We start from the raw sequence: 25,000 nt of genomic DNA on the forward strand, positions 1-25,000 counted from the left end.
TCTGTATTTGAAAAACTTTTATTTTGGCGCATTTCAAAATAACCCACCTGAGCGGATTCGTTGCGTGAGTGATTCTGAGTCGCTCAAACACTCGCATGAAAACGAGGCTTCAGTCGCGCTGCACAAACGCGTGTCTCAGTTTATGCTAAATAAGCATATTTAGCATGTATAAAGTGATGAATATCATTAATTTTATTATCATAACATTTTAAATGCAGGAAAAACCCTGACTTTCTATCATCTGTAGAATTAAAAATGAGAAATCATGATGTTAACACTTCTCTTTTGTCCATTCAATGAAAGTTAATGGGGACTAAGAGTCCCGAACATTCTGCCTTACATCTCTATTTGTGTTCCACAGAAGAAAGGAACAACATGAGGGTGAGTAAATAGTTTTTGGGTGAAGTACTAGAGTTTTATCTGTGAACAACAGAAACAGTGTGTTACTGTATATAGAAGAACAAATGATCAGCTGCATTGATCTGAGATAAAGTGATGCTTTTAAACAAACAAAAAATACACAATTTATAATAATGTTACCACAATCTGAGCTACACAATTAGAATTTTAATATGCTTTGAAAAAGTGAATGAATGGTGTTTTTGCTGTACAGTATCTCTGTGTTCAGTGTGTGTGTTTGTGTTGAACACTTTACAGTGTTTATAGTGATAGAAAAGACAGAAGGTGAACTCTTTCAGTCAGAATTCAGAAGGAGAGAAACACAAAACGGCAGCACTCACTATGACAGTCTGTTTTACACAGTTTTTGGAGCGTCTGTGTTTCACTGATAACAGACACACAATATTTACACATTTAGATTTCGTTCGATTACATTTACAGTTCTTTGCTTGGAAAACGTTCTTTGTCATATTGTCATTGTGTCAAATCTATATAGGTGTTTTTAAAAATTTCCTGTTTCAGTGGCATACCCAAAAGGAGGTCAAGTGTTTGGCATCATTGTAAAGAAAACTTTTCGGATTTTTTAATGATATAGATTATGATATATTCTGAGACTCTTAGCCTAAGAAACTGATGAAAAATGACAAAGCTTTTGCCCAGGCTCCGAAACACAGCTTTTGTTTTGTTCCCAATCATGTCAACTGTATCTGAGAAAACGATTGTGTTGATACGACAAAGCAATCAAAAGTTATAGCATTACAAAAATAATTTATCATAGTGTCCAAAAACATCTTCAAACAAATAAAACATAATAATTGTACATAAGAACTAATTACACATGCAAACACAACAATGACTAAAGGTTTGCATAGCATGCAGACATGATTTTAGTAATGAGATTTCACAGAATGAGTTTCATTCTGTGTCATTTGAGTCATCATTGAGTCTGTGTCATGTATTTGGCGCCATCTCCTGGTGGCCATATGTAACATTGTGCTTCATGTGGATTATCTAATGATCTATACATCAGATTATCTTGTGTGTGGGCTCGTTTGAAAGATAATCACCTCTAAGTAATGATATGTGATATTTTATGTTCTGTTTATTTTTTGTGAATTATAAGCGAAAACGCGGCATATAAGCAACACCAACATAATTGTCAGAGACATTTAATTAGCTATTACTCACTATATTTTTGTCTGTGAGTAAAACAAATAGACTGGTTGTATTCTACTCTTTAAGAGCTTTCCAACAACATATGACACATGACTATTTGATCAGATTGATGTTTTCACTGATTACAATAATACGTATAGTGCAATTTATTTTAAATAAATGATCAAAACGGAACACTTCTGATTTGTCTGCAAATTTCAAAGCGCTTATTCAGTTTTGGTCATAATGTCTACATGCATTGGAAAGTAGAGCTTCTAAACTTTCAAACGATACCTATTATGTGTTAGTCAAGACTGTAGTTGTTAATATTTTTCCTCGCGGGCCCATCCGAGCTTATAGGGGTAAAAACATCTCTTTCTCTGGTCAAACTAAATTAAATGAATATTTACATTAGTTTGCTGTTGTGTCTGTGCATGTGTGAACTGAATATTGCATTTTAAGGTTTAAATTGAATTTGTATATAAAAGTCTAAATGTGTGTTCTGAATCTCCATTGCATCGCTGCTGTTATTTTAAACATTATACAGTGGCCCCGAACTATATTTGAACACTTCAGTCACGCTTTAATATTTCATTAGATGACAAAATATCAAACAAATTCTGCTGGATCTTTTCTCAGAACTAACTTGAGTTTTCTGTATGATTTTTACTCAGACACAAAGTGGCTTTTTTATAATTTCAAACACAGCAAATTAAGTTTGAATAAATGCATTGCTTTAAAAGTGTGCTTATGCAACAATTGCTTTGATATTTTTTATTTTTATGCAAAGACATTTTTAAGTGTGACTTGAGTAAACAAATACTATTTGGTACCACTTAATTTAAAATAGCCTGTAAATAACAATAATTTCAGCAGATTTCCTGTGCAGTTGTCATAAATATATTTCAGTGTCATCTTGAAAAAAGGCACATTAAGATTCACTTTTGTGCTGGAATCAATCGGATTTCTTCAGTTGCATTTTATTGAGTGTCCAGACGCTGGTGATGTGGCTCATTCTGTGTAATTTACGAGTTGATGTCTTGAGTGATGTGCTGCAGATTCACAACCGCATCTGTTCAACAGCACATCCTTATCAGACCAATCTCTCTCTGTCAGTTCATCTGATATAGTTTTATAGTTTGGCCTCTGTAAATCAGGCTAATCTAAAACAGGGAGGATAGTGAAAAGAATATTTGATCTATTTCCTCTCCATATTTTCTCTGTTTGATATGAATAATTTTCCTGCGCATGGATTGATTTCTGGCGTGAGTATTTGGCTGCGCTCAGTTTGCTAAATGAATCATGAAAAGTGCTTTAGTTTGCGGTTATCTCAAACACCCGTCATTGTGCGTGCCTTTAGATGGGATTGATGTCTAATCTGGAATGATTGGTTGTGCAGGTCTCAGTCATACTGTAGAACGGTCACATTTGTTCATATGAAACCGTGCATCTGTTTTTGTCACAAGAATCAGCTCACACTGTTAGTGGTAATTTTGACACTCTTGGTGTTTTACGTGAGATCAGACATGAACCCCCCCCTTCAGAAGAAAAATAAAAACGGATGATACTCATACAATATAGGCTACCAATGTATACTATTATATACAATTATTTATCAACAAGGGACACGTTTAACTTTGTGATTTGACTGACCTAAAGACTAGAGGTCGACCGATAGTGGATTTTGCTGATATTGAATGTGGTGGAAAGGGCTGATAACCAATTGTGATGAGGAGGAGGGCGGGGCCAAGCCGTGACTATGCACGCCCCTTTCCCAATCAGGCTAATCAGCCGAGGAGAGGGATAAGTGCGGTGAGATGCGGCAGTATGAGAGAGAGAGAGACATACGCAGCTGCCGTGTGTGTGTTTATGTTTGTGTCTTTTTGTTTTTTCATTAAACATTATTTTGATGGTTCGTCCGGTTCCCGCCTCCTTTCCAATGAACCTTGTTACATTGGTGCCGAAAGCCAGGAAGGGGGAGGGATGCGCTGTCGTGGAGTCCTCGCCACTACCAGCCAACCCAGGAGCAGCCGCGGCCATCCGCCCGCCCGGGGACGGAGAAGTCACTGCCGGCCACCGAGGATCTGAGGCACGCTGCCGTTACCCCCCCCCATAGAAAAGAATTTAGAAAAAAAAAGAAAAGAGGGGGGAGGAGTGTGACCGTCTGCCCGGGGCCAGAGGACCCACTACCGTCCACCGGGGGAGGAGCGAGCTGTCGTCCGCCAGAGGTTGGGGAGTGGCTGAGGGCCGGACGACAGCGTATCCCCTCTCTCTCTCTCACTGTTGTGCTGTTTTGCCCTTTCCCTTTTTTTTGGTTTGTTTTTTCCTCCCCTCTTCCCCCTCCCCAGCCCTAGAGAGGTGGGGAAATGCCTGCCGGCAGGCGGGGCCGAAAGGGTTTCTTCCGCTGTACTCCCGATTTACAATTTTTCCCGATAAACTCACGATTTTCCACTTCTCAAATTTGCTCATGAGAATGTATTAGACCTCCAGTTAGGGTTGCCACCCGTCCGTAAAATACTTCATATTTAAATACTCGCCCGTATTTAAATATGTAATGAGGCGTCCCATATCGAATCAATACGGGATGCGATTTATCCCATAAGCTGGTCAGATGGCGTCACAGCTGAATTGTTTCAGATCGTTAATTTAACACTGATATAAATTGGAAATGTTTCATTGGGTGGGTAAGGGACCACCTGAGAAGTCCACACATTGTGCTAAAACTGTGAAGGGTGTGGTAAGGGACCGTCTGAAAAGTCCACACATTGTGCTAAAACGTGCTAATACTGTGAAGGGTGTGGTAAGGGACCGTCTGAAAAGTCCACACATTGTGCTAAAACGTGCTAATACTGTGAAGGGTGTGGTAAGGGACCGTCTGAAAAGTCCACACATTGTGCTAAAACGTGCTAATACTGTGAAGGGTGTGGTAAGGGACCGTCTGAAAAGTCCACACATTGTGCTAAAATGGTAGATATTTTCATTGAAAAACAGAAAGTTAAATGTTCATTAAGAGGTCAAAATTACACAGAATACAATCACTGAGTCATAAAGACAAGAAGTACAGGTGAAGGGAAAAAATGCATATAAACCAACACAGATGTATACATAAAGAAGATAAATAATCGAAGAAATAAAAAAATAATTTTAGTCATGGGTCAGGAAAGTTCTCAGCATATAAGAAAGGATACACACTTTCTATTATTAATAACTCAAAAAGCATTTCATGCTAAAACTGTCAAGGATCTGAGTACATTTCTTGGTATTATTCATCTTTAATGTGGTATCACTGACCTTTATTGCCGCTCCCTATATGCATATTACGCAGTTTATGTAGTGCACGTACTCCCTACAGGGACACCAGAAACTCCAGCGGCTGCCGTTCCTCACACATACCAACCCCCCCCCCCAAAATCTCCCTATTTTTCACAATCCGATGTTGGCAGGTATGCTAAATAAAACATGACATAAATTAAACAGAAATGAATTTATACTAAATACAACTAATGAAACACTTTTATATTAACAGAGTCAAGAACATAATGATAAACAGCTGTAAGGACCTGAATAATTTCTAAATGGAATCAGTGAATCATTTATTTGAACTGGTTCATTACAAACATCCAAATGAACCGATTCATTCAAATAAATGGGACTTTCCAACGCTATAAGTGAGTTGGTGAAGTGTTTACTGTATTTTAACCGATTCATTAACATTCAACCATTTGAACGTTTTGGCCTGAGAGAAAGGACAGTTTAGGTAAGTGTGTGTGATATCAGTTTACAAAATCAATGTAAGGATTAGTCATCTTACACCTTTACTTGTTGTTTAATTGAACTCTATAAGAGCTACACAGCTGACCTACTGTCACACTAATGTATAATATAATGAAATTAATAGCTAGTTCATTATTTCCCAACACTGATCGAGAACGCTGGTGACTGACTATACTGTATATGTCAGGATCTGCCACTGATTGAGACGTACAGTATGTGATCAATCACAGCTTCATTCACTCTGTTATATGGTGCTTTAAAACACAATTTCCATCATTCATCATTATAAACATTAGCACAGCTTAATAAGTTGTCCAATAATGATGCTGATATCGAGAGAGCAGATACTGATGGCCGATATATTGCTGATATATACAGTATATACACAGTGCTGGGTATATTATGGTACTGATTACAAATTACATGACTAAAATTGCAGTCAGTAATGTAATCTCTTGGATTACATCTTAAAATTAATATAATCTGATTACTTTTGGATAACTTTTTTTTTTTCTCTCCCCTTTTCTCCCCAATTTGGAATGCCCAATTCCCAATGCGCTCTAAGTCCTCGTGGTGGTGTAGTATCTCGCCTCAATCCGGGTGGTGGAGGACGAATCTCAGTTGCCTCCGCGTCTGAGACCGTCAATCCGCGCATCTTATCACGTGGCTTGTTGAGCGTGTTACCGTGGAGACATAGCGCATGTGGAGGCTTCACGCTATTCTCCGCGGCATCCACGCACAACTCACCACGCGCCCCACCGAGAGCGAGAACCACATTATAGCGACCACGAGGAGGTTACCCCATGTGACTCTACCCTCCCTAGCAACCGGGCCAATTTGGTTGCTAAGGAAACCTGGCTGGAGTCACTCAGCACACCCTGGGATTCAAACTCACGACTCCAGGTGTGATAGTCAGTGTCAGTACTCACTGAGATACACAGGCTCCCCGATTCTTGTTTATTTGATTTCACATGCATTTGAGTAGGATAAACGTGTACCATTTTGACATAAAGTTGCATATCAGTAAATGCATTAAAAGAAAATGTACTTAATGGATCAAAATATAAGAATTATGATTGTTTTATGTGTGTTTAACTTGCTACTTTGAGTCTTTTTCTGAGTGAAATAAAAACTCTTGACAATTTTGCCGTTACAAACAACATCAATGCGTGTTAACAGATTAGACCAGTTATATTAGTAAATCATCATTAATCTAATTACAAGTACTTGTTTTTGTAATCTGATTATGTAATCTAGATTACATGTAATAAATGACTACCCAGCACTGTATTTATACACGTAAAAATAGCTACAATATAATTTAATGATAGCAAATGAGAAAACTGCTGAAATTAAGCAGAAACTCACCACTACAGTGTTGGCCCAACAATCTCCAACGTCAATATGATAATCTGCACTCTAGATATGACTTTATGAGTCTGTTTTCAGTGTTAATCTATGGGATATTTTAGGCCAAACACAGTAAATGCACAAACACTGAACATGGCTTCAATGTATATAAGCTATATAGAGGAATGACAATAAAACCCCACTTGACTTGAAAGTGACTTGGTTTTAGTGTGGATTTTGTTTAGTTGTTTTCTCTGAATCCTGTCTGTGACGGACAGTTCACAGTCACATGATTACTCTCATAATTGTGACAAAATCTTTCTGCATTATTCAAAACACATGTTGTTTTCTTTGTGTTCCTGTGCAGTTTTGTGTTTGTTAGTCTCCGTGTTGTGTGTGTCAGTGTTGTTGTGTTGAACACACCCTGACACATTAGAATGCAAACAGCTACCGTATAAAACGCAGGAATGATACTGCAGTCGGCCAGCGCAACCATAAAGCCCTGCAGCGCTGCAGAGGAATGAAGTGGTAAACACATTGCTGGCACACACACACACACACACACACACACACACGGGACAGGCCTGATGGATAATTCAAACCGTGTGTGAGTTTGGAGTGGCATATTACCACACTACTCTTACTATTTCTGCCATAGAGTATATATGAGTAGAATCAGAACTCGTGTTTTGTCCAGTAACATTGTGTTTTTGCTACAGATTGCATATTAAATCATCCTGTAAATCTTCTGTTATAGGCAGTAAAAACGAGGCTAATTTTAGATTTCCTGCTTAGTGGAGCGACATGGTTAATTGCTCACACACGCCAACACTGTTGACTGTCAAAGAAGTGTGTGTGTGTGTGTGTGTGTGTGTGTGTGTGTGTGTGTGTGTGTGTGTGACTCAAAGGACACGTAACAGTGTTGCAATATTGTGTGCATGCCAATAAAGTACATTTGAGATCAAATTTGAGAGTGGTAGAGATGCAGGAGTTATATTATTCTAGTAATATTCCTGCATTTCTCCTTTCATCAGTATATTCACATTCTTCTCAATATCAGTTTCACGGCTGGTCCTAAAGTACACAACCTGCATACTACTAGTTTCAGACCGCACACAGTCTGTGCATTAATAATGATAAATAATATAGTCTCTGGTTATCATCTTTGTTTGTGTGTCGATGAAGGGGTACTTCAGTCTTACTAATGGTGCTGTGGGGGTACTTACGGCAAAACAGGTTGGGAAACACTGATCTAAATTACTCATGAAGATCAAAAAGATGAGATCCAGAAACATCATGCATTCTACTCCAGATCCAGATTGAGCATCATACCAGTTTTAGATGATCTCTCTCCTGCTGTTGGAGGTTAATCCTCAAACGTGCTTGTTGTATCAAGTCTGTTTCCAGGTGGACTAATAAAACGTCTTGTGCACTTTCATCAAAGTTTCATCAAACCAGCCAATCAGATCAGCGTTTATTAGATTAAGAAAGTGTTTTCCAGTTTTGTGTGCCATATGCATGTGCCAAGACGGTTAACTTCCCAAGATCCAAGCGTGACTGCTGTGTGCATTTTCCATTCCCCTTTTTGATTTGTAACGAATAGCACTGAATAAACATGCCAAAAAAAACAAACAAAAAAAAACTTTTTTTTTTTTAGACTAAATTTTCCTAATAATGTGATGTCCTCATATGTGGACAGCGGGATTAAGTTGTGACAATTCTAAATAACACTAAACTATAGAAAGTCAGATTTATTTCATCAAATAGTTTATGATGTTTCCAGGAGTGTTGATTATTCATGTTTTTGAGACATTACAGACATTACATCAGAAATTATCATAATTAATTCTGATTCAAAGTAATGTCCAGCATCATCCAATCACTGTCAACCATGTTAAAATAAAATGATACATTATAAATTCTGAATCTATGTACTGATTATCATTGTCACATGTCTGTCAAACATGTTGAGTGATCCAAACATCATCTGCAGCCTGAAACTGAACTTTTGATCAGATTTTAGGAGTGAATGCACTTAACTGCATAGAGAGCTATAGGATGCTCCCTTGCTCCCTATTTAGTGAATGACTTAACCTCCAGTGTGCTGTCTGTCTGCACTGGTCTCAGAACAGTTTCAAATGCACCTTATTTTCATCCTAACTCCATATAAAGCCTCTGAAAGACACATTTATCAGTTTTTGGATGAATCCATTTATTCTCAATGTGATAATGTACAGTAAATATAGGATATTTAAACTGAATCTGAGCATACAGTCCACACATGTAGTCTTTGTGTTTATCAGCATGCTGTTTTGCATTAAATCACTCAGATGTAAAAAAATGTCATATCGGATGAAACTATGAGACTCTAATCTTTTGACTCAAACAGGTTTCAATGTAAAAACTTAATGAGGTTTCTTACCAGATGTAGTTTTGTTGCAGTTTCAACCAAACACAAACTCTGCTGTGATCGACGCCATGTTGTTTGGTCACATGACTCCGTCTGTCGAAAGTTTAACCCTTTACTGACAGCACAGAGTCTCCTGAACTGAGATCAGTCAGTTTAAATTAAATTAAATTATGTGTTGGGTATAGCAAAGCCAAAATACAATGTCCATGCATGTGTTCGCGGGGTCACACAAGGTTAAATAATCACCAAATTTGCCAAAGTTTGTCTGATTAGTGACATTAAATATTTTAAAGATGCTCAGAGTTTAATTTGAGGTACATAGTAGCTAGTAAAGCAGATATTCTTCTTTGTTTACTTAGTTATGTCTGGGAAATAGTCTGTACTGAGGTCTTGTGTGCTGTACTCCAATTCTCTACACATTTTCCATTATTTATCCATGTGTTCCTTTACAATCGTTCACGGAGACTGCTGTGCCATTATTTAAATATTTTATTATTGTAACAACTTGGAAGATGGACCATAGTGGCACTTTTGCATGGCGCCCGCTGGATTTACCTTTCCGTTGGCTTCGACCTATTCTCCCCGAAATCCTGAATGTGTCCTCCCAATATCCCTCTCCAGGATCGGTCTCCGCTTCCGTCGGGGTGGAGTACCTCCTGCAAATCTCGCTCCCTGGATAAAGGCCCAGACTCCTCCAGCGTCATTTCTCCTCTGAAAATTGCTTTGATCAATGCATGATCCTTGGTCAACAAGACCTTTTTACTTAATGATTTCTTCTCCACTCACAAGTTGGACTTCATGTTTGTTACTGAAACCTGGATAAAGGTGTAAGTCCTTTTGCTAATCTGATTCTTGTAGACTGTATATTTTTTAATGCCCCCTGACTTACTGGACGTGGGGTGGGTTAGCAGTCATTTAAAAAAACTCTTAAGACACTCTGCCAGGCTGTATCGTGTACTGGGTATTCTAGCTTCGAAGCTCAGCTATTACGGCTGGAGTGGAATGGACCGGTGATGCTAGTGGTGGTTTATCGACCTCCACACTCAGTGAAATATTTTATATATGAATTCACAGAATTCGTGGGAAATATTACTATAAAATGTGACCGCTTTTTACTGGTTGGTGACTTTAACATCCATGTGTGCTGTCAGTCAAAACCATTAGCGATGGTGTTCCTCAGCCTTATTGACTCATTTAATCTAGTCCTGTGGAGAAAGGACCCCACACACAATCATGGTCATACTCTTGGTTCTTTCATATGTTTTGTCCATTGCTGATATAGAAGTCTCGGATATGCTGTTATCCGATCACCTGCCGATATTATTTATACGTCTCTCCCTATGCTCACTCAAAGAGCAACTCAAGATGAAGAACTGGTCCGTTATTACTCCCCTCATTTCTGTGAGGACTTCAATCAGTGTTTTAATATGACCAGTACATCACTGTCCCTCGAATCTCCGTTACCCGATCTGGATGCTGACCACCACCTCAGGTTGCTAAACTCTGCATGGTTGGATGTTTTAAATGCTGCTGCACCACTGAAGCACTGTAAATCGAAATGCAGATCTGAACCATAGCTCAACTCCATTACTCGTTCTTCTAGACAAGCTGAGCGAAAATGGGAAAAGGACAAACTTCAGGTTTCTTATGAAATATTGAAAGACTGCTTATTGGCGTATCAGAGAACTGTAAAACTGCTTACTTTTCTAATTGAATTACAGTCACCACCATCCCGAGGTTTTGTTTTCTGTTATAACTTCTGTTTTGAACCCCCCTGTTAATGTTATACCTAATCCTTCTGATGTACTATGTGAAAGTTTCTTGAGATTTTTTGGTGACAAAATTACTAACTTAAGATCGCAGTTAATGCCTTGCGCTGAGGATCAGTTAAATTCAATAGTCACTAGCCTCATGGGATGCCTTTGACCATATCACATTACACACATTTATAGAAATAACTGCCAGTCTTAAACCCTCCTTTTGCCCCCATGATATTATTCATCCTCGGTACTTCAAACAAATAGTAGACTCAGTCCTGGTCTGATGTCCTTTTTGAATAAATGTCTGTTTACAGGGTCCATCCCCGTCTGCCTCAGAATCGAAGCTGTCACTCCTTTGCTCAAGAAGCCTTCACTAGATGCATCTGTTTTAAATCATTTCCGACCAATCTCTGTCTTACCCTTTATCTCCAAAATAATGGAAGAGATTGTGCTTATGCAGCTTCAAATATTTCTCAAGAACAACCAAATTTTTGAAACCATTCAGTCTGGTTTTAAATCTTCACATTGCACAGAATCTGCTCTTCTTAGAGTTTTAAATGACATTTTAGTAGCTACAGATTCAGGTGATACTGTGATTTTAGTTCTTTTAGATCTGACTTCAGCGTTTGATATTGTTGATCATTGCTTTCCAGACTAGAATCGTGTGTGGGCTTAAAAGGGAATGTTCTTAAATAGTTTAAATCCTGTTTAACTGATAGAACTTTCTCTGACAAGCTGAGCTAATGTACCTCTTCTGTGGCCCACCTTACCTGTGGTGTGCCGCAGGGCTCTATTCTTGCGCCAGCTCTTTTTTCTCTGTATATGCTCCCTCTGGGTTTCATTATCAGAAAGCATGGTATCTCCTACCACTTCTACACTGATGACACTCAAATCTACTTACTGGTTAAACGAAATGATCACATTGCAATACAATCTCTTCTAGCTGGCCTGGAGGAAATAAAAAGTTGGCTAGCCAAAAACTTTTTCTTTTTGAATGAAGATAAGACAGAAGTGATTGTCTTTGGTCCTACAGACAGTTTTGATGTCAGTAATGCTTTTCTCTCTCCTCAAGTACGGAACCTGGGTGTCCAGTTTGATAGCCAGCTGAAATTTGACAAACATACTAGTGCTGTCATAGGTTCCAGTTTCTTTCAGCTACATCTACTCTATAAAGTTAAACCCTTTTTGTCGGAGAAAACGTTAGCGATAGCAGTTCATGCTTTCATCACTTCTCGTCTGGACTACTGTAATTCTCTCTATTGTGGAATTTCAAATCTCTAATTGCTCGACTCCAATTAGTTCAAATTGCAGCAGCAAAATATCTCAAAGGAGGTCGGAAGTATGATCATGTTTCCCCCTGTAACGAGGTTAGAGGGAAAGGAGGAGGAGAGAACCGGCTTGATAATATAAATAATAGTTTAATAAGAAACTGAACCAAAAAGACAAACACACACAGGTGTTGGGCAGTTGCCCGTAACTCTCTCTCTGTCGCACTGCCGTCTCCAGTCGCCTTTTTCCCTCTCGGGCTTAAACAACCTAATTAGGGGCGGGGGTGCGGAATCACGGCCCGGCCCCGCCCTCCGCCCTGCCACACCCCCATTTTAAGATCACTTCACTGGCTGCCGGTTCAAGCTAAAATTGATTTTAAAATTCTCTTGTTTGTTTATAAATCGTTACACAACCAAGCTCCCAGTTTCTTGTCAGACTTACTACATCCTTACAACCCACCTAGAAGTCTGAGATCCGGTGATCAATATCTCCTCGATGTCCCACGCTCGAGGCTAAAGCGCAGAGGAGGGAGAGCCTTTTCGGTTGTGGGTCCTATTTTATGGAATAGTTTACCTATCAGTATCAGATTGTCACCTTCATTATCTGTTTTTAAATCTTCTCATAAATTCATCTCTTTTCACTGGCTTTTAATAGTATGTAATGTCCTGGTCTTGAATCCTTGTGTGTTTTTATAATTTTGTATTGTGCAGCACTTTGGTCAGCTTTGATGCTGTTTTTAAATGTGCTATATAAATAAAAGAACTTGAACTGGGTGACTGTACATTATCCTGCTTATTACACAGCTACTAACCAAATAAATAAATAAATGGACATGAAATATTGAGTTGCGTTGAAATTATGTGATTATGTGAATAGAAGGAAATCGCTGAACATCTGAATTCCGCCTCAGTTTGTGTCGGAGTTTGTGTTTGTTTTGTAAATAATGACCATGTGACTGCCTATTATCCAGCTTATTATAAGACTACTTGCCAAATAAATAAATGGACATGAAATATTGATTTGAGTTATAATTATTTTATTAGCTTACTTTTAGAGATCACAGAGTGATACGAGAATTAGGAAAGAGGACTCGCGATGTCCGGTCTGATTCGTCTTAATCATCAGATTTGCGGTTCTTACTCAGAAATATCAGACCGCTAGATGGCGCCATTGACCAATCAGAATTGAGTATTCTAGAGAATCATGTAGTAAGTCTCAAATAACCCCGCCCCTAAATGGCACTTAAAGACAAAACCGACTACAGTTGATCACTTTACATGTCAGGTGGCTCTTCCTGTTTTAGGGTGTGTTCACACATGTAGTTCGGTTCTCTTGGTTCTCTTGGTCCGGACCAAAAAAGAAAAACCTAAAGATACAAAACAAAAGGCATCAGGATAAAGTCACAACCTGATTGGACAGCTTTTATGACTTATATTTTGTGATTGAACTTGCCAAACATCCAAAACAGTGCTGGCTGCTGGGCTAAATGCGCTCGTTAGATTTATATATGTATATGTGGTGGTATTTTGACCAGCTGAGAACAAACGAAGAGCTATTAAAATGTGTAAAGGAGTCAAAACAGCACCAGGAATTCCTCCGTTGCACACACAAATGAAGATTTGCTGCAAGGACGGCTGACGGCGGTTCTGACGCCTGTACCGAACTGTAATGGGCAACATAGCTCCTATGATGAGAAGAACCAGGTATGCTTGAGGTCAGTAAGGCAAATTACTTCCTGTTATTGGTCCTTTTAGATGTCTTTGTCCATGCTGCGTTCATATATCAATCGAACCACACCAGAGTTCGTTTGGAAGTGGACCGAGACCCACTATTCAGGCGGTCTCGGTCCGCTTGTTCGGTGCGCACCAAGGTTCGGATGGCAACGGTCACACTTGTTCAGATGATCCGCACTAACAGAGCAGTCGCACCAGAGTTCGTTTTAATCTAACCAAACCTGCCAAGTGTGAACACACCCTAAGTGGGCAGTTCTGACCCAGTTTGAGCTGTTATATGGTCCAGAGGTTTACTGTTTTACTCAAAGCAGATAGAAAAATATAAGTCTATTTCAAGCTTTTAGGAGCTCTCCAAAAATCAGCCACTGGTGAAACATCTACTACAATATAATATACATATTTGTCGCTTATATGTTGCTTTCAACTATTTTACAGGATTTCGTCAGAATACAAGGCTACTTTTGAAAAATATGCTTTTTGCCTGTATAATGGTTACAGAACACAATAAGCAACCACAAAACACCCACAACACCACTCACAGTTGCTCCAGAAAATGTAAGTATGCAGTTGTATTTACGCCAGTTTAATTGTATCTGGAGTTTGAGTAGTTTTGAGCTGGTTTGTGTTGGATCAGTGTAAGTGGGTCAGACAGAACACAGAACCGCACTGAACCGCTTTAACAGCCAGAAGTGAACACATTTGGACACACGATTATTTTTCCTGGATTCCGGTTCTCACATTTGTTGTGATCTGTGTCTAAACCTCAGTGAAGTTTATTTACACCAAAGCTGCATGAAGTCATGACGACGACTTTAGATGTTTTCTCTTCAGCACTTTTACTCTGGATGAAGGAGTTTTGTTGTGATGATCTAGTGATGTGGATGTCAATCACTTTAGCTGTCAGAAGATGATCTATTATTTTTCTTTAGTGCTTAAACACTATATGTCTTGTCAATATATATGATAATATCCTTTTGATAATAGCATTTGATGATAAATCTGTGGTTACCAATATTAAGGTCAACCGATAACAGAATAATCGGCCTGTAGTTTTTCAATCTGATATATTGAATGTGATAAAACTAAGTTCTTAGCTCAGTTTTTATTAATAGCCTATACATTCACCAGGTGAAGGGTTTCTATTTTTATTCTCCAGATATGAGGTTAGAGATGAGATGTATGTGCTAACGGGGCATGTTTTATATTTACTTGCATTTTTCTAAACATGCCCTTGCTTTGATTTATAACACGTGATTATGTAATAGGGATGTGCAGGAGTAATCGATTAATCCATTACTCATTCAGCTTTAAATATTAATAACAATTTAATTGCCTACTGTGGACAACAATGAGACTGCTTCTTTCACCTAAATCTTGCCATTACAGCTCAATGCATTAGGTGGTGCTGTGGATGTTGTTAAAGGAACAGTTCAGCCAAAAATGAAACTTCTATATTATTTAAAGTGATTGTGTCACTTCAGAATATTTGCAATATATATTTGTGTGCTCGACCCAATCTAATGCACTAACAGTCTTCTTTCTTGTTCTTCTTCACCACTGTCTCTTTTACCTTCCTGTCTTTTTGTTCTTTTGTTGACTCTTTAGGATGAATCGCTTTTGCTGTTTTTCTCATTTTGTGAGTTGCTTTGGATAAAAGAGTTCCTGATCCATTAGATCTTTGTGTTCAATGTTTAAAGTTTAATTATGGGGTAATTTGATCTCTTTTTGATTTTCTCCCCTTTTCTCCCCAATTTGGAATGCCCAATTCCCAATGCGCTCTAACAGCTCGTGGTGGCGTAGTGACTCGCCTCAATCCGGGTGGCGGAGGACGAATCTCAGTTGCCTCCACGTCTGAGACCGTCAGTCTGCGCATCTTATCACGTGACTTGCTGAGCACGTTACCGCGGAGACTTAGCGTGTGTGGAGGCTTCACGCTATTCTCCGCAGCATCCACACAAAACTCACCACACGCCCCTCAGTGAGCGAGAACCACATTATAGCGACCACGAGGAGGTTACCCCATGTGACTCTACCCTCCCTAGCAACCGGGCCAATTTGGTTGCTTAGGAGACCTGGCTGGAGTCACTCAGCACACCCTGGATTCGAACTCGTGACTCCAGGTGTGGTAGTCAGTGTCAATACTCGCTGAGATACCCAGGCCCCCTCAATTTGATCTCATTTTTAATATTTTTAAAATGTTGTAAAATCATGTAGCTAATGGAAATCCCTGAAAATAACACATTTATTCTGAGACAAAATACTTATTTATCATTTTCATTTTTGTTCAATGTGATTCAATCAAAAATATGTTTAATAACTGTCCAGTAAGTGAAAGGATACACTAAAACAAACTTTTTTTAACAGTGTAGTATTTGGTGTAAAAATAACCCTGTTGCAGGTGCTAAAAGCCCCTATAAAACACATTGGGCTCTATTTTCCTGAGTGTGTGACGCGCTACGACTGTGTGCAAAGTCTTATCCAATTTTCATGAGAGCGCAGATGGGCATGGTTGGGAGTGTTTGCGCTACTGTGGGTGTATTGTATGTAAATGAAGTGGCGCAGTTTGCTATTTTCCTAAGAATTTGGCATTTCAGCACCACCTCTTAACTCAGCGCAAAGTCCAAATTCAGTTCCTCCATTTGCAGTTTGGAGATTTCGCCAGCAGCTGGCAATAAAGTTCATGTCCAAATTCACAGAACATCAAATTATGTCCTTGACAATCTGTTGAAGCCGTTTGTTGAATCAAAACATTATGAGATTTGTGTTTCATTTTTTAGAGGTCATGGTTTATTTTTTCAATTATTATTATTTTTATTGTTATGTTTCTGTCACTGGAAAAGGGGCTGGTGGAAGAATGAAAGAGTAAAATGTTTGGATTTGTTATGACTTTTTTGACCACTTCATCATTTTTATTATATTTTTATTTTGTATGAGGTGTAATTTTAATTTACATTTTTCATAATCGACCGGTAGAGGTGAAGTGCGTCTGATCCAATCACTGTTAATAATAGCCATGTGTGTCAGCAGATGAAAATGATGAATACTTACATTCTCTATGATTTAATGGAGCGTAAATCCATATCCTGACGTGAACCACATTTTTCTATTCTTCAAGTTCATTGCATACAGTCCATTTACACGACCAACTTTTTATGAATGTGCTGTCTTTGTTTATATCACTGGTGCTTGACAGGAAATGGACTATATAATATGATGCAGACGGTGCCGGAAAAACCTCCATTGACCCGATTATTGCCTTTCACGCGTGATTTCACCAAACTCACTTGCGCCTACACTTAGCGCACGCTTTGGCACAAAAATACCAAAACTTGACTTTGTGCTAATGAGTTAAAGCAATGCTTAAAATAGGGCTCACTATTCTGAAGAATAGATTTGATATGAAGAATGTTTAAAGTGGACTCACATTGACTGATCCAATCACAATAGAGATTCATTAGTTTATAGAATACTTCAGATGTTCTGAAATGTTAAATATGTTTGAAATTAACAGGAAATGGTGAACCCTTTTCAGAACTGTTTATTTTGAGTAATTATTATCTTAATTTATTACTCAAAAAAGCATCTTGCTGTCCAAAATTATTTGCATTAGTTGACAAATATTGCACTATAACTATTGCCCCTATATTTACACAATATCACTATAAACCCCATGGGGGCCCTTTTACCCCAAGTGTGGGGGCACTTTCACCCCGAGTGTGAGGCCACTTTCACCCCGAGTGTGGGGGCACTTTCACCCCGAGTGTTGGGGCCACTTTCACCCCGAGTGTTGGGGCCACTTTCACCCCGAGTGTTGGGGCCACTTTCACCCCGAGTGTTGGGGCCACTTTCACCCCGAGTGTTGGGGCCACTTTTACCCCAAGTGTGGGGGCACTTTTACCTACAGTAAATAAAGAAAAGCAAAACATACTCTATATACACTGAATCAATATTTAACCCCCACTATTACCCCTCCCCAATCCCCAACCCCGCCCTGACCCTCAACAAATATTCCTGTGGTCACACATGAGTATATACACACAAAAAAAGCAAGCAAACAAACAAAAGTGTGTGTGTATATATATATATATATATAATCACACACATTTGTACCTCTGCCTCTCTCTCCACTGTCCCTCCCTGAGAGCCCTCCAAAAACTCCAGATAGTTGCCCCATTTCCCAACAAACAAATCTAAGTTAACCCTGTCTTCTAAATGACACCTCTTCAAAAGCTGCCACCCTCCCCATCTCCGTGCACCACTCTTGAAATGGGGGCACCCCAGCCGACCTCCATCCCCTTAAAATAATTTGCCTGGTGATCATTACTCTGGTCAGAACCCATTTTCATCTATTTTAATGTAGAAACTTCTTCAGACTCTTGGCAGGCTGATCAAATAATGAGTCAAGAAGAAGATATTTTAAAAATCACATTCAATATTAGATTCATCACAATGGAAATCCATATAGTTGTATACTGCACATAATGACAAATGTAGTGTTAGAAAAATCACAATGTGCATATTATACATACTATATACTGCAGAAATAGTATAACAGAAGTAGTATGCTAGTCTAGCATTCTGAACATATGTTCTGTCATCCAATGAGAATAGAGCAATGAAGTGCTCACCGCAGACCGTTTCAGAAACTCAAGCTGTTTCTATAAGAATACACACAGAGAACGTCAGCCAAACGTTCCACACATGTGCTGATAATTTGCTGAAAATATGCAAAGTGGTGTAATTCTTTAAGGACTATTAAAGACGTTTGCAAAGACCACACACACACACACAAACACACACACATCGAGCCAAACCAGAATATTAGAGAATATTTCAATCTTATTTTAAAGGTCAGACAGTGTGTTTATATGCATGTGTGTGGGTTATTCTGATTAATAAGGCTGTTTTATTGATCTAAAACAGACCAGCACACACTAATACAGAAATATAAAACTGAAATCATGCGGTCGCAGCGTTCCCGTTACGAGATAATAGCTGCGAGTCATTATAAGCTTGTTTTTCACCACTTTATTTTGTTTTGCTGAAATATTGTGACGCCTTAAATTTGTTTGGTTCTGAAGTTCAGTGTGTGTGAACGCTTCAGTTATAATAACATTTATAACATTTATTGTGCTGTTCTCTGTATGATTATTCTGGACGTAGTTTTTAAATGCTTTTAATTGTGTTGTTTTCATGTTCTTTGTGACATCAGCTGTCACACACTGACTTTCTGTCTCAGAGTGTTATATTGTGACAGAAATGGATGTAATGAAACCTGTTGGACACTGAACAAGAGCGAGAACTTCTGCTGCATTTCACAAGATTTGTTTTGTCTTCTGGAAGCTTCCTCAGCTGAAGTCTCTTGCTTCTCAGGCTTCTACTAAATAGAAACTAGAAAACACCCTGATTTATATAACTATATATATTTGAAATATAGTGATAAACAGCAGCAATTAATGAAATATTTCACTTTACAAAAGAAGGCAAAGTTAAGGATGTATGGTGTTCAAATTAATTAGTGAATCATTTATTTACTCGAACTGTCCAAAAGAACCGATTCACTAAAATGATTCATTTTTCCAGTGCTACATGAGAGAGAACAGTTCAGGTGAGTGTGTTTGAATACACACTCGACAATTTAATCGGACAAATGTTGCGTTTTGTGACTCTACAGAACTGCTTGCTGGAAATTGAAGCTCATTACTGAAAAAACGGATCTACTGTCACGCTAATGAAACATGGAGTTCAGTCTGTAGCGTCGCTACTTTTAGTGAGTTAAGGCCCAGATTTACTTCATAAGAAATCGAAGAACAAACAAACTTCTTTTTGCTCCTGAACGAAGAACGTAGAAGAACTTCTCTGGAAGCATATCAGGGCCTTTACTCCCCAACACTGATCCAAACATGTCTTACTATCTTGTGTGGAACACAAAGAGAGACGTTATACAGAATGACTCAGTCACCATTCACTGTCATTGTATGGAAAAAGATGCAGTAACAGCTCATTCTAACATCTCTTTTTGTGTTTCACAGAATAAAGAAAGTCATACAAGTTTAGAACAACCTGAACGTAAGTAAATAATGACAATTTTCATTCCTGAGCAATGAAAGAGCAACAGTTGAGCAATAACAGGATCAGTTCCAGAAGATGAGGCAGATTAAGAGATTTCTTGTGTAGTTTTGTCGTCACGTGAGCGTTAATTTGTTACTGGTGTGATGTTGTGTGTGTGTGCATATGTGTGTGTGTGATGTTCTGTGTGGTGATGTGTGTCTGTGTGTGTGTGTGTGTGTGTGTGTGTGTGTTCTGTGTGTGTGTGTGTGTGTGTGTGTGTGTGTGTGTGTGTGTGTGTGTGTGTGCTGTGTGTGTGTGTGTGTTGTGTGTGTGTGTGTGTGTGTGTGTGTGTGTGTGTGTGTGTGTGTGGGCAGGTTTATGTAGTTTACGAGGACTTTTTTTTAGGTTATAAACTGGTAATTACAAGGGTATTATGCTATAAATGTGGTTTATGAGGACATTTCTAGTGTCCCCATAATTAGAATCACTTAATAAACATACTAAATGATGTTTTATTATACAGTATAAAAATCATTATGTCTATGGAGAGTCCTCATAATGATAGCTGCACCAACATGTGTGTGTGTGTGAGTGTGTGTGTGTGTGTGAGTGTGTGTGTGAGTGTGTGTGAGTGTGTGTGTGTGTGAGTGTGTGTGAGTGTTTCAGTGTGTGTGAGTGTGTGTGTTTAGGGTTAGGGTTAGGGGATAGAATCTATAGTTCATACAGTATAAAAATCATTATGTCTATGGAGAGTCCTCATAATGATAGCTGCACCAACATGTGTGTGTGTGTGTGTGTGTTGTGTGTGTGTGTGTATGTAACCATGTTTATATTACATTGTGGGGACCAAATGTCCCCACAAGGATAGCATACTCGAGAAAACCTACCTTGCTGGTCCCCATGAGGGAAATGGCTTATTAAACATACTAAACAATGTTTTTATGAAAATGTAAAAATACAAAAGGTTTCTGTGAGGGTTAGGTTTAGGGTTAGGGTTAGAGGGATATCAGTTATTGTTAGATCTGTATAAAATCAATAAAATGCATGGAAGTCTATGGAGAGTCCCCACAATGATATAAAAACATAGTATGTGTGTGTGTGTGTGTGTGTGTGTGTGGGTGTGTTCTTCAGGCTGGACTGGCCAGATCTCTGATGTCTGCCAGAGGAAATGATCCAGACTGGAGCAGAACCAGATCCAGACATTCACAAGGTACAAACACACACAATGTGATGGATCATAAATCTATAATTCATTCTTAAAATCTTGTACCTGCAGTTGAATTTGTAGAACGCTTGCAATGCTAAGGTCATGGGTTGGATTCCCAGATAACACACACACTTGCTTGAATTCACTGTAAGTCACTTCAGATAACAACATCTGACACATTAAGATCTCCAGTGTCCAGCAGACAGAACCGTAGTGTTCTGATGTGTGTCAGTCAGTGAAGATCTGAGCTGCTGTTAGTGATTTCAACATTTAGAGCGTCTTCTTCACAGTAACTTCCTCATAATAACTGACATTACACAAGAACAGCTGCAACTCAACACAACACTGCACACAAACACACACAACAAATACTGACGTATGTGTGTGCATGAGCGATTGTAGATGTGTGTGAACGGTCCAAATGTCTTTGTGAGATACTGGAAACATGTGATCCATGTTTGGGCAGCTGATGACCCACAGTATCTTTGAATACGACCCGTCAGACAATATTAGATACATTGAAGAAGTGTTCATGTGAGCATTGCATTCAGACTAGTGTGTTATTCCAAACGGTTAATATTCGGCAAAATGAGTAATAAAACAAGAAAATTGACTACGAACACCGTGTTTTTCTGTTTACCGAGTTCACAGCGTAACCCATGGGTTTGTTGTGTTTGGAGACGAAATCTGTCGTGAAAGATTTCGGTTTGAATCACTATTACACCACTGCTCATAAAGAGAAATATGACAGAGAAACACCAGTGACACCACAGCTGCTCTCATCACAGATTTAAAAGGTGAAATACATTGGCAGTAAAACTCTTTACCAAATTCATGACAGTGAGAGAATCAATAAGACATCTTATGCTGTTTCAAAAAATGAAAAATAGTACTGTAAATATACTGTATATATTAGTTTTTATAGTTAGTAAAATCTTTAAAACACTTTGCATTAGTCGTACATAGATTAAGGAGGTGAACAATATGAAAGTGTGATGTATATTCCAGTTCTTTAATAGAAATGATAAAAAATGTTGCTCCTCATCACCATCAAAGTTGCCCATACTTGATCTAGATGCAGTAAATACCAAATATTTAAAGGTGCAGTATGTAAGATTCATAAACCCTTGTTATTAGTGACACCTGTGGCCGTTCAGTGAACTGCAGCAGCTACCTGTTGCTCGTGCTCATGCACATGCTCCATAGGGACATGAGCGAGCATCGGCCAAAACAATGACGTAACGTACAAAGAGACTGAACGTGATTCACCAGTATCATGCTGACAGATGAGATAGCATAATTAAAATTACACAGTTATGATTGTTTTACTATAAACTTTGAGACTAAAGCTTCTTATCAGCTAACATAACATACAGATACACACATACAGCTACATACTACCCAACTATACCAGACAGTTTACTGTTGCGCTGTTGTATGTTTTGTATGTCATATGTTGCACTACGATCAAGAAACCAGCGTATTTGTTTAAATGTATCCTGTATACCTGACTTTTAGTATAAAGAGAATATTGTAGAAATTATTTGAAAGTTACGAAGCAAGGTAGCTTGTAATTCATCAGCGTTAGCAGGCAAGATCAAGTTAGCTAAAATGACACGGATCAATCCTTATGGCACTATATTTCACATGCTTTGCAGTTATGTAAGTTTACCTGTCCAATAAGAAGAACGCCAATTCAGGGTCGGTTTTGATCCCCAAAACTGAACGAAGGTCCCTCCAGGAATCAAATGCCCTGCCGATGTTCACTCTAGTTTTCGCTCGACCACAATCACGTTCCCACTTAGCCAGACGGGATTCAGTAGAAGGCTCTCGGGAGTGTGTATAAACGTCACATCTTTTGGATTTTCCCATCAAAAGTGACCCGCTCCCTTCACATGAAAATCAGTCTACAGGCTTTAATAGGCAGGGTTATGAGGGTTACTTCTGAAATGTATTCCACTACAGATTATGGGATACCTGATGCAAAATGTAATTTGTAATGTATTTCATTAGATTACTCAAGGTCAGTAATGTAATCTAAATACTTTGGATTACTTCTTCAGCACTGGTAGATTTTTTCACTTGTTTTGACTATAAAAACTCTGCCAGTACAGTAAGACAAAATACACATGTTAAAAATACATTCTCTGAAAAACCCAAATATCTTATGCAGTGTTGTTTCTAAAACAAGATTAATCAAATTGATCTTGTTTTAAGGATTTTTAGATATTTTTACAGGAAAACAATACAAAAATTATTATCAAGAATACAATTTTTGCCCTAATATCAAAGATCTTACTAGAAAAACGAAATTATGATCCAACGTGAATTTTCTTGATAAATAAATATGATCGTGTCTGGTAACGTGTGCATGTAAAATGGCTAGAAATAGCATTTTATCTTAGCGTACAGCTGACAATTTACACAAGGTTTATTTCTATTTCTTCTGCTCCAAACTTACTTCAAACGTACTTCTCTGTCTGACAGGTGAAACAAAAGAAAAACGAAACGCAATAAACCTCACAAACTCTGGAACATTTAGCAACTATTTTGTTTCTTATAAACACCTATGTAAGCCTTATTTTAAATCCCTTTTAAAGTACATAGTGTTAAAAACACACAACTTCTGATCTTCATACATGTCTGAAGCAGAGGCAAAATTAAGCACAAATTAAACATTTTAGTTTCAGTTATTTATGAATTACAGCTCACAGATGTAACATTTACACTTTTATTATAAAGTGTATTATATTCCCATATGTATCCACAGATCTGAACTAAACCCTGAATATCCACTGACCCTTGAACCGCCCCTGACGGTAAAGATTACAGTGTCTTTTACCTTCTATAAACGACCAGTAAAAATAAGTCCAGGTAAAGGTAGTCCAGTCCAAATTGACATGCTGGTGAATGCCAGTGAATCTGCCCCTGTCCAGCCGGTGAACACTTTCACTGTTTCTCAAGTTGATGTTGATAAATGAGATGACACTGAGACGTGATTCACAGCTTCAGATAATGCTGACTGTTGCGTATGCACTGTTGCATGTTCTTTATGCAGTCGTGTTTATTTATTTCAAGATAAACAAAAGATGGTGTATTCTTTTGGTCAGGAAAATGAGAAACATACACAAGCACATCATTGTGTGATTTGAGCAGAGTGAACGGGGGAAATTGTGTTGAAGTCAGTATGTGTTGTTCGGACACCGCAGCCTCATGCTTTGGAACAGATTTTTCAAAGGACGAATCTAATGACATAATTATAAATCATTTCTATGAACTTTAACTTGTAGCTGTGCACCTGCGTTCCTTTTAGATATGCGTATACAACCTTTAAACATATAATCAGACACTTACAATGGATGTCAATGGGGTCCATTTTTGGAGGGTTTAAATGCAGAAATGTGAAGCACATACATTAATTCTTCTGTTAAACTCATGTACTATTTGAGCTGTAAAGTTGTGTAAATCATTGTTTCATCATCACGTCACCCACAGATGCGGTTAGTAAGTGATATTATCACAGTAAAATCATGTTAACACACATAGATTGTTTACGTCTTGTCTATTCTTTTGAACGGTGAATAAAATAGTGAAGACTTCCTCAGGTACCATATTTGTTATTTACACAAGTGTCACGGGGAAATTACGTCGCTGTGGAGAAAACTGCTTACAGACCGAGCCGCATGTATACGGGGGTAAAGAGTACGGCACTTATACGGTGCATGTAAACTGGAACGCCACTTTCTTGCAATAAACCGCTTTCTGATGTCCATGTAAACTTAGTTACTATAACCCAGATTTGAGATTTCTACAGACATCTCTTATTCCGTGCGAGTAGGGCTTAAGAGCTGATATTCAGTATAACAGCACTGGGACGCTTCACTCTACTCGT

General features: G+C 38.5%; 2 protein-coding genes across 2 annotated transcripts in view; one reads left to right on the forward strand and one right to left on the reverse strand.

Annotated features, from left to right (window-relative positions):
• The window catches only part of LOC127433877 (transcriptional regulator Erg-like), a 54,520-nt gene that overhangs the window by 1,465 nt on the left and 28,055 nt on the right, over nt 1-25,000 (forward strand). The window contains exon 2 of the mRNA XM_051686179.1: nt 21,033-21,111. Coding sequence (XP_051542139.1) covers nt 21,070-21,111 — 42 coding nt within the window. The 5' untranslated portion in view covers nt 21,033-21,069. The remainder of the gene's footprint in view (nt 1-21,032; nt 21,112-25,000) is intronic.
• The window catches only part of LOC127433882 (ATP-sensitive inward rectifier potassium channel 15-like), a 45,394-nt gene continuing 36,141 nt past the window's right edge, over nt 15,748-25,000 (reverse strand). The window contains exon 2 of the mRNA XM_051686192.1: nt 15,748-15,922. The gene's annotated coding sequence lies outside the window, so the exon portion shown is untranslated. The remainder of the gene's footprint in view (nt 15,923-25,000) is intronic.

Source organism: Myxocyprinus asiaticus, chromosome 43 (genome assembly GCF_019703515.2).
Source record: "Myxocyprinus asiaticus isolate MX2 ecotype Aquarium Trade chromosome 43, UBuf_Myxa_2, whole genome shotgun sequence".
Classification (NCBI taxonomy): domain Eukaryota; kingdom Metazoa; phylum Chordata; class Actinopteri; order Cypriniformes; family Catostomidae; genus Myxocyprinus; species Myxocyprinus asiaticus.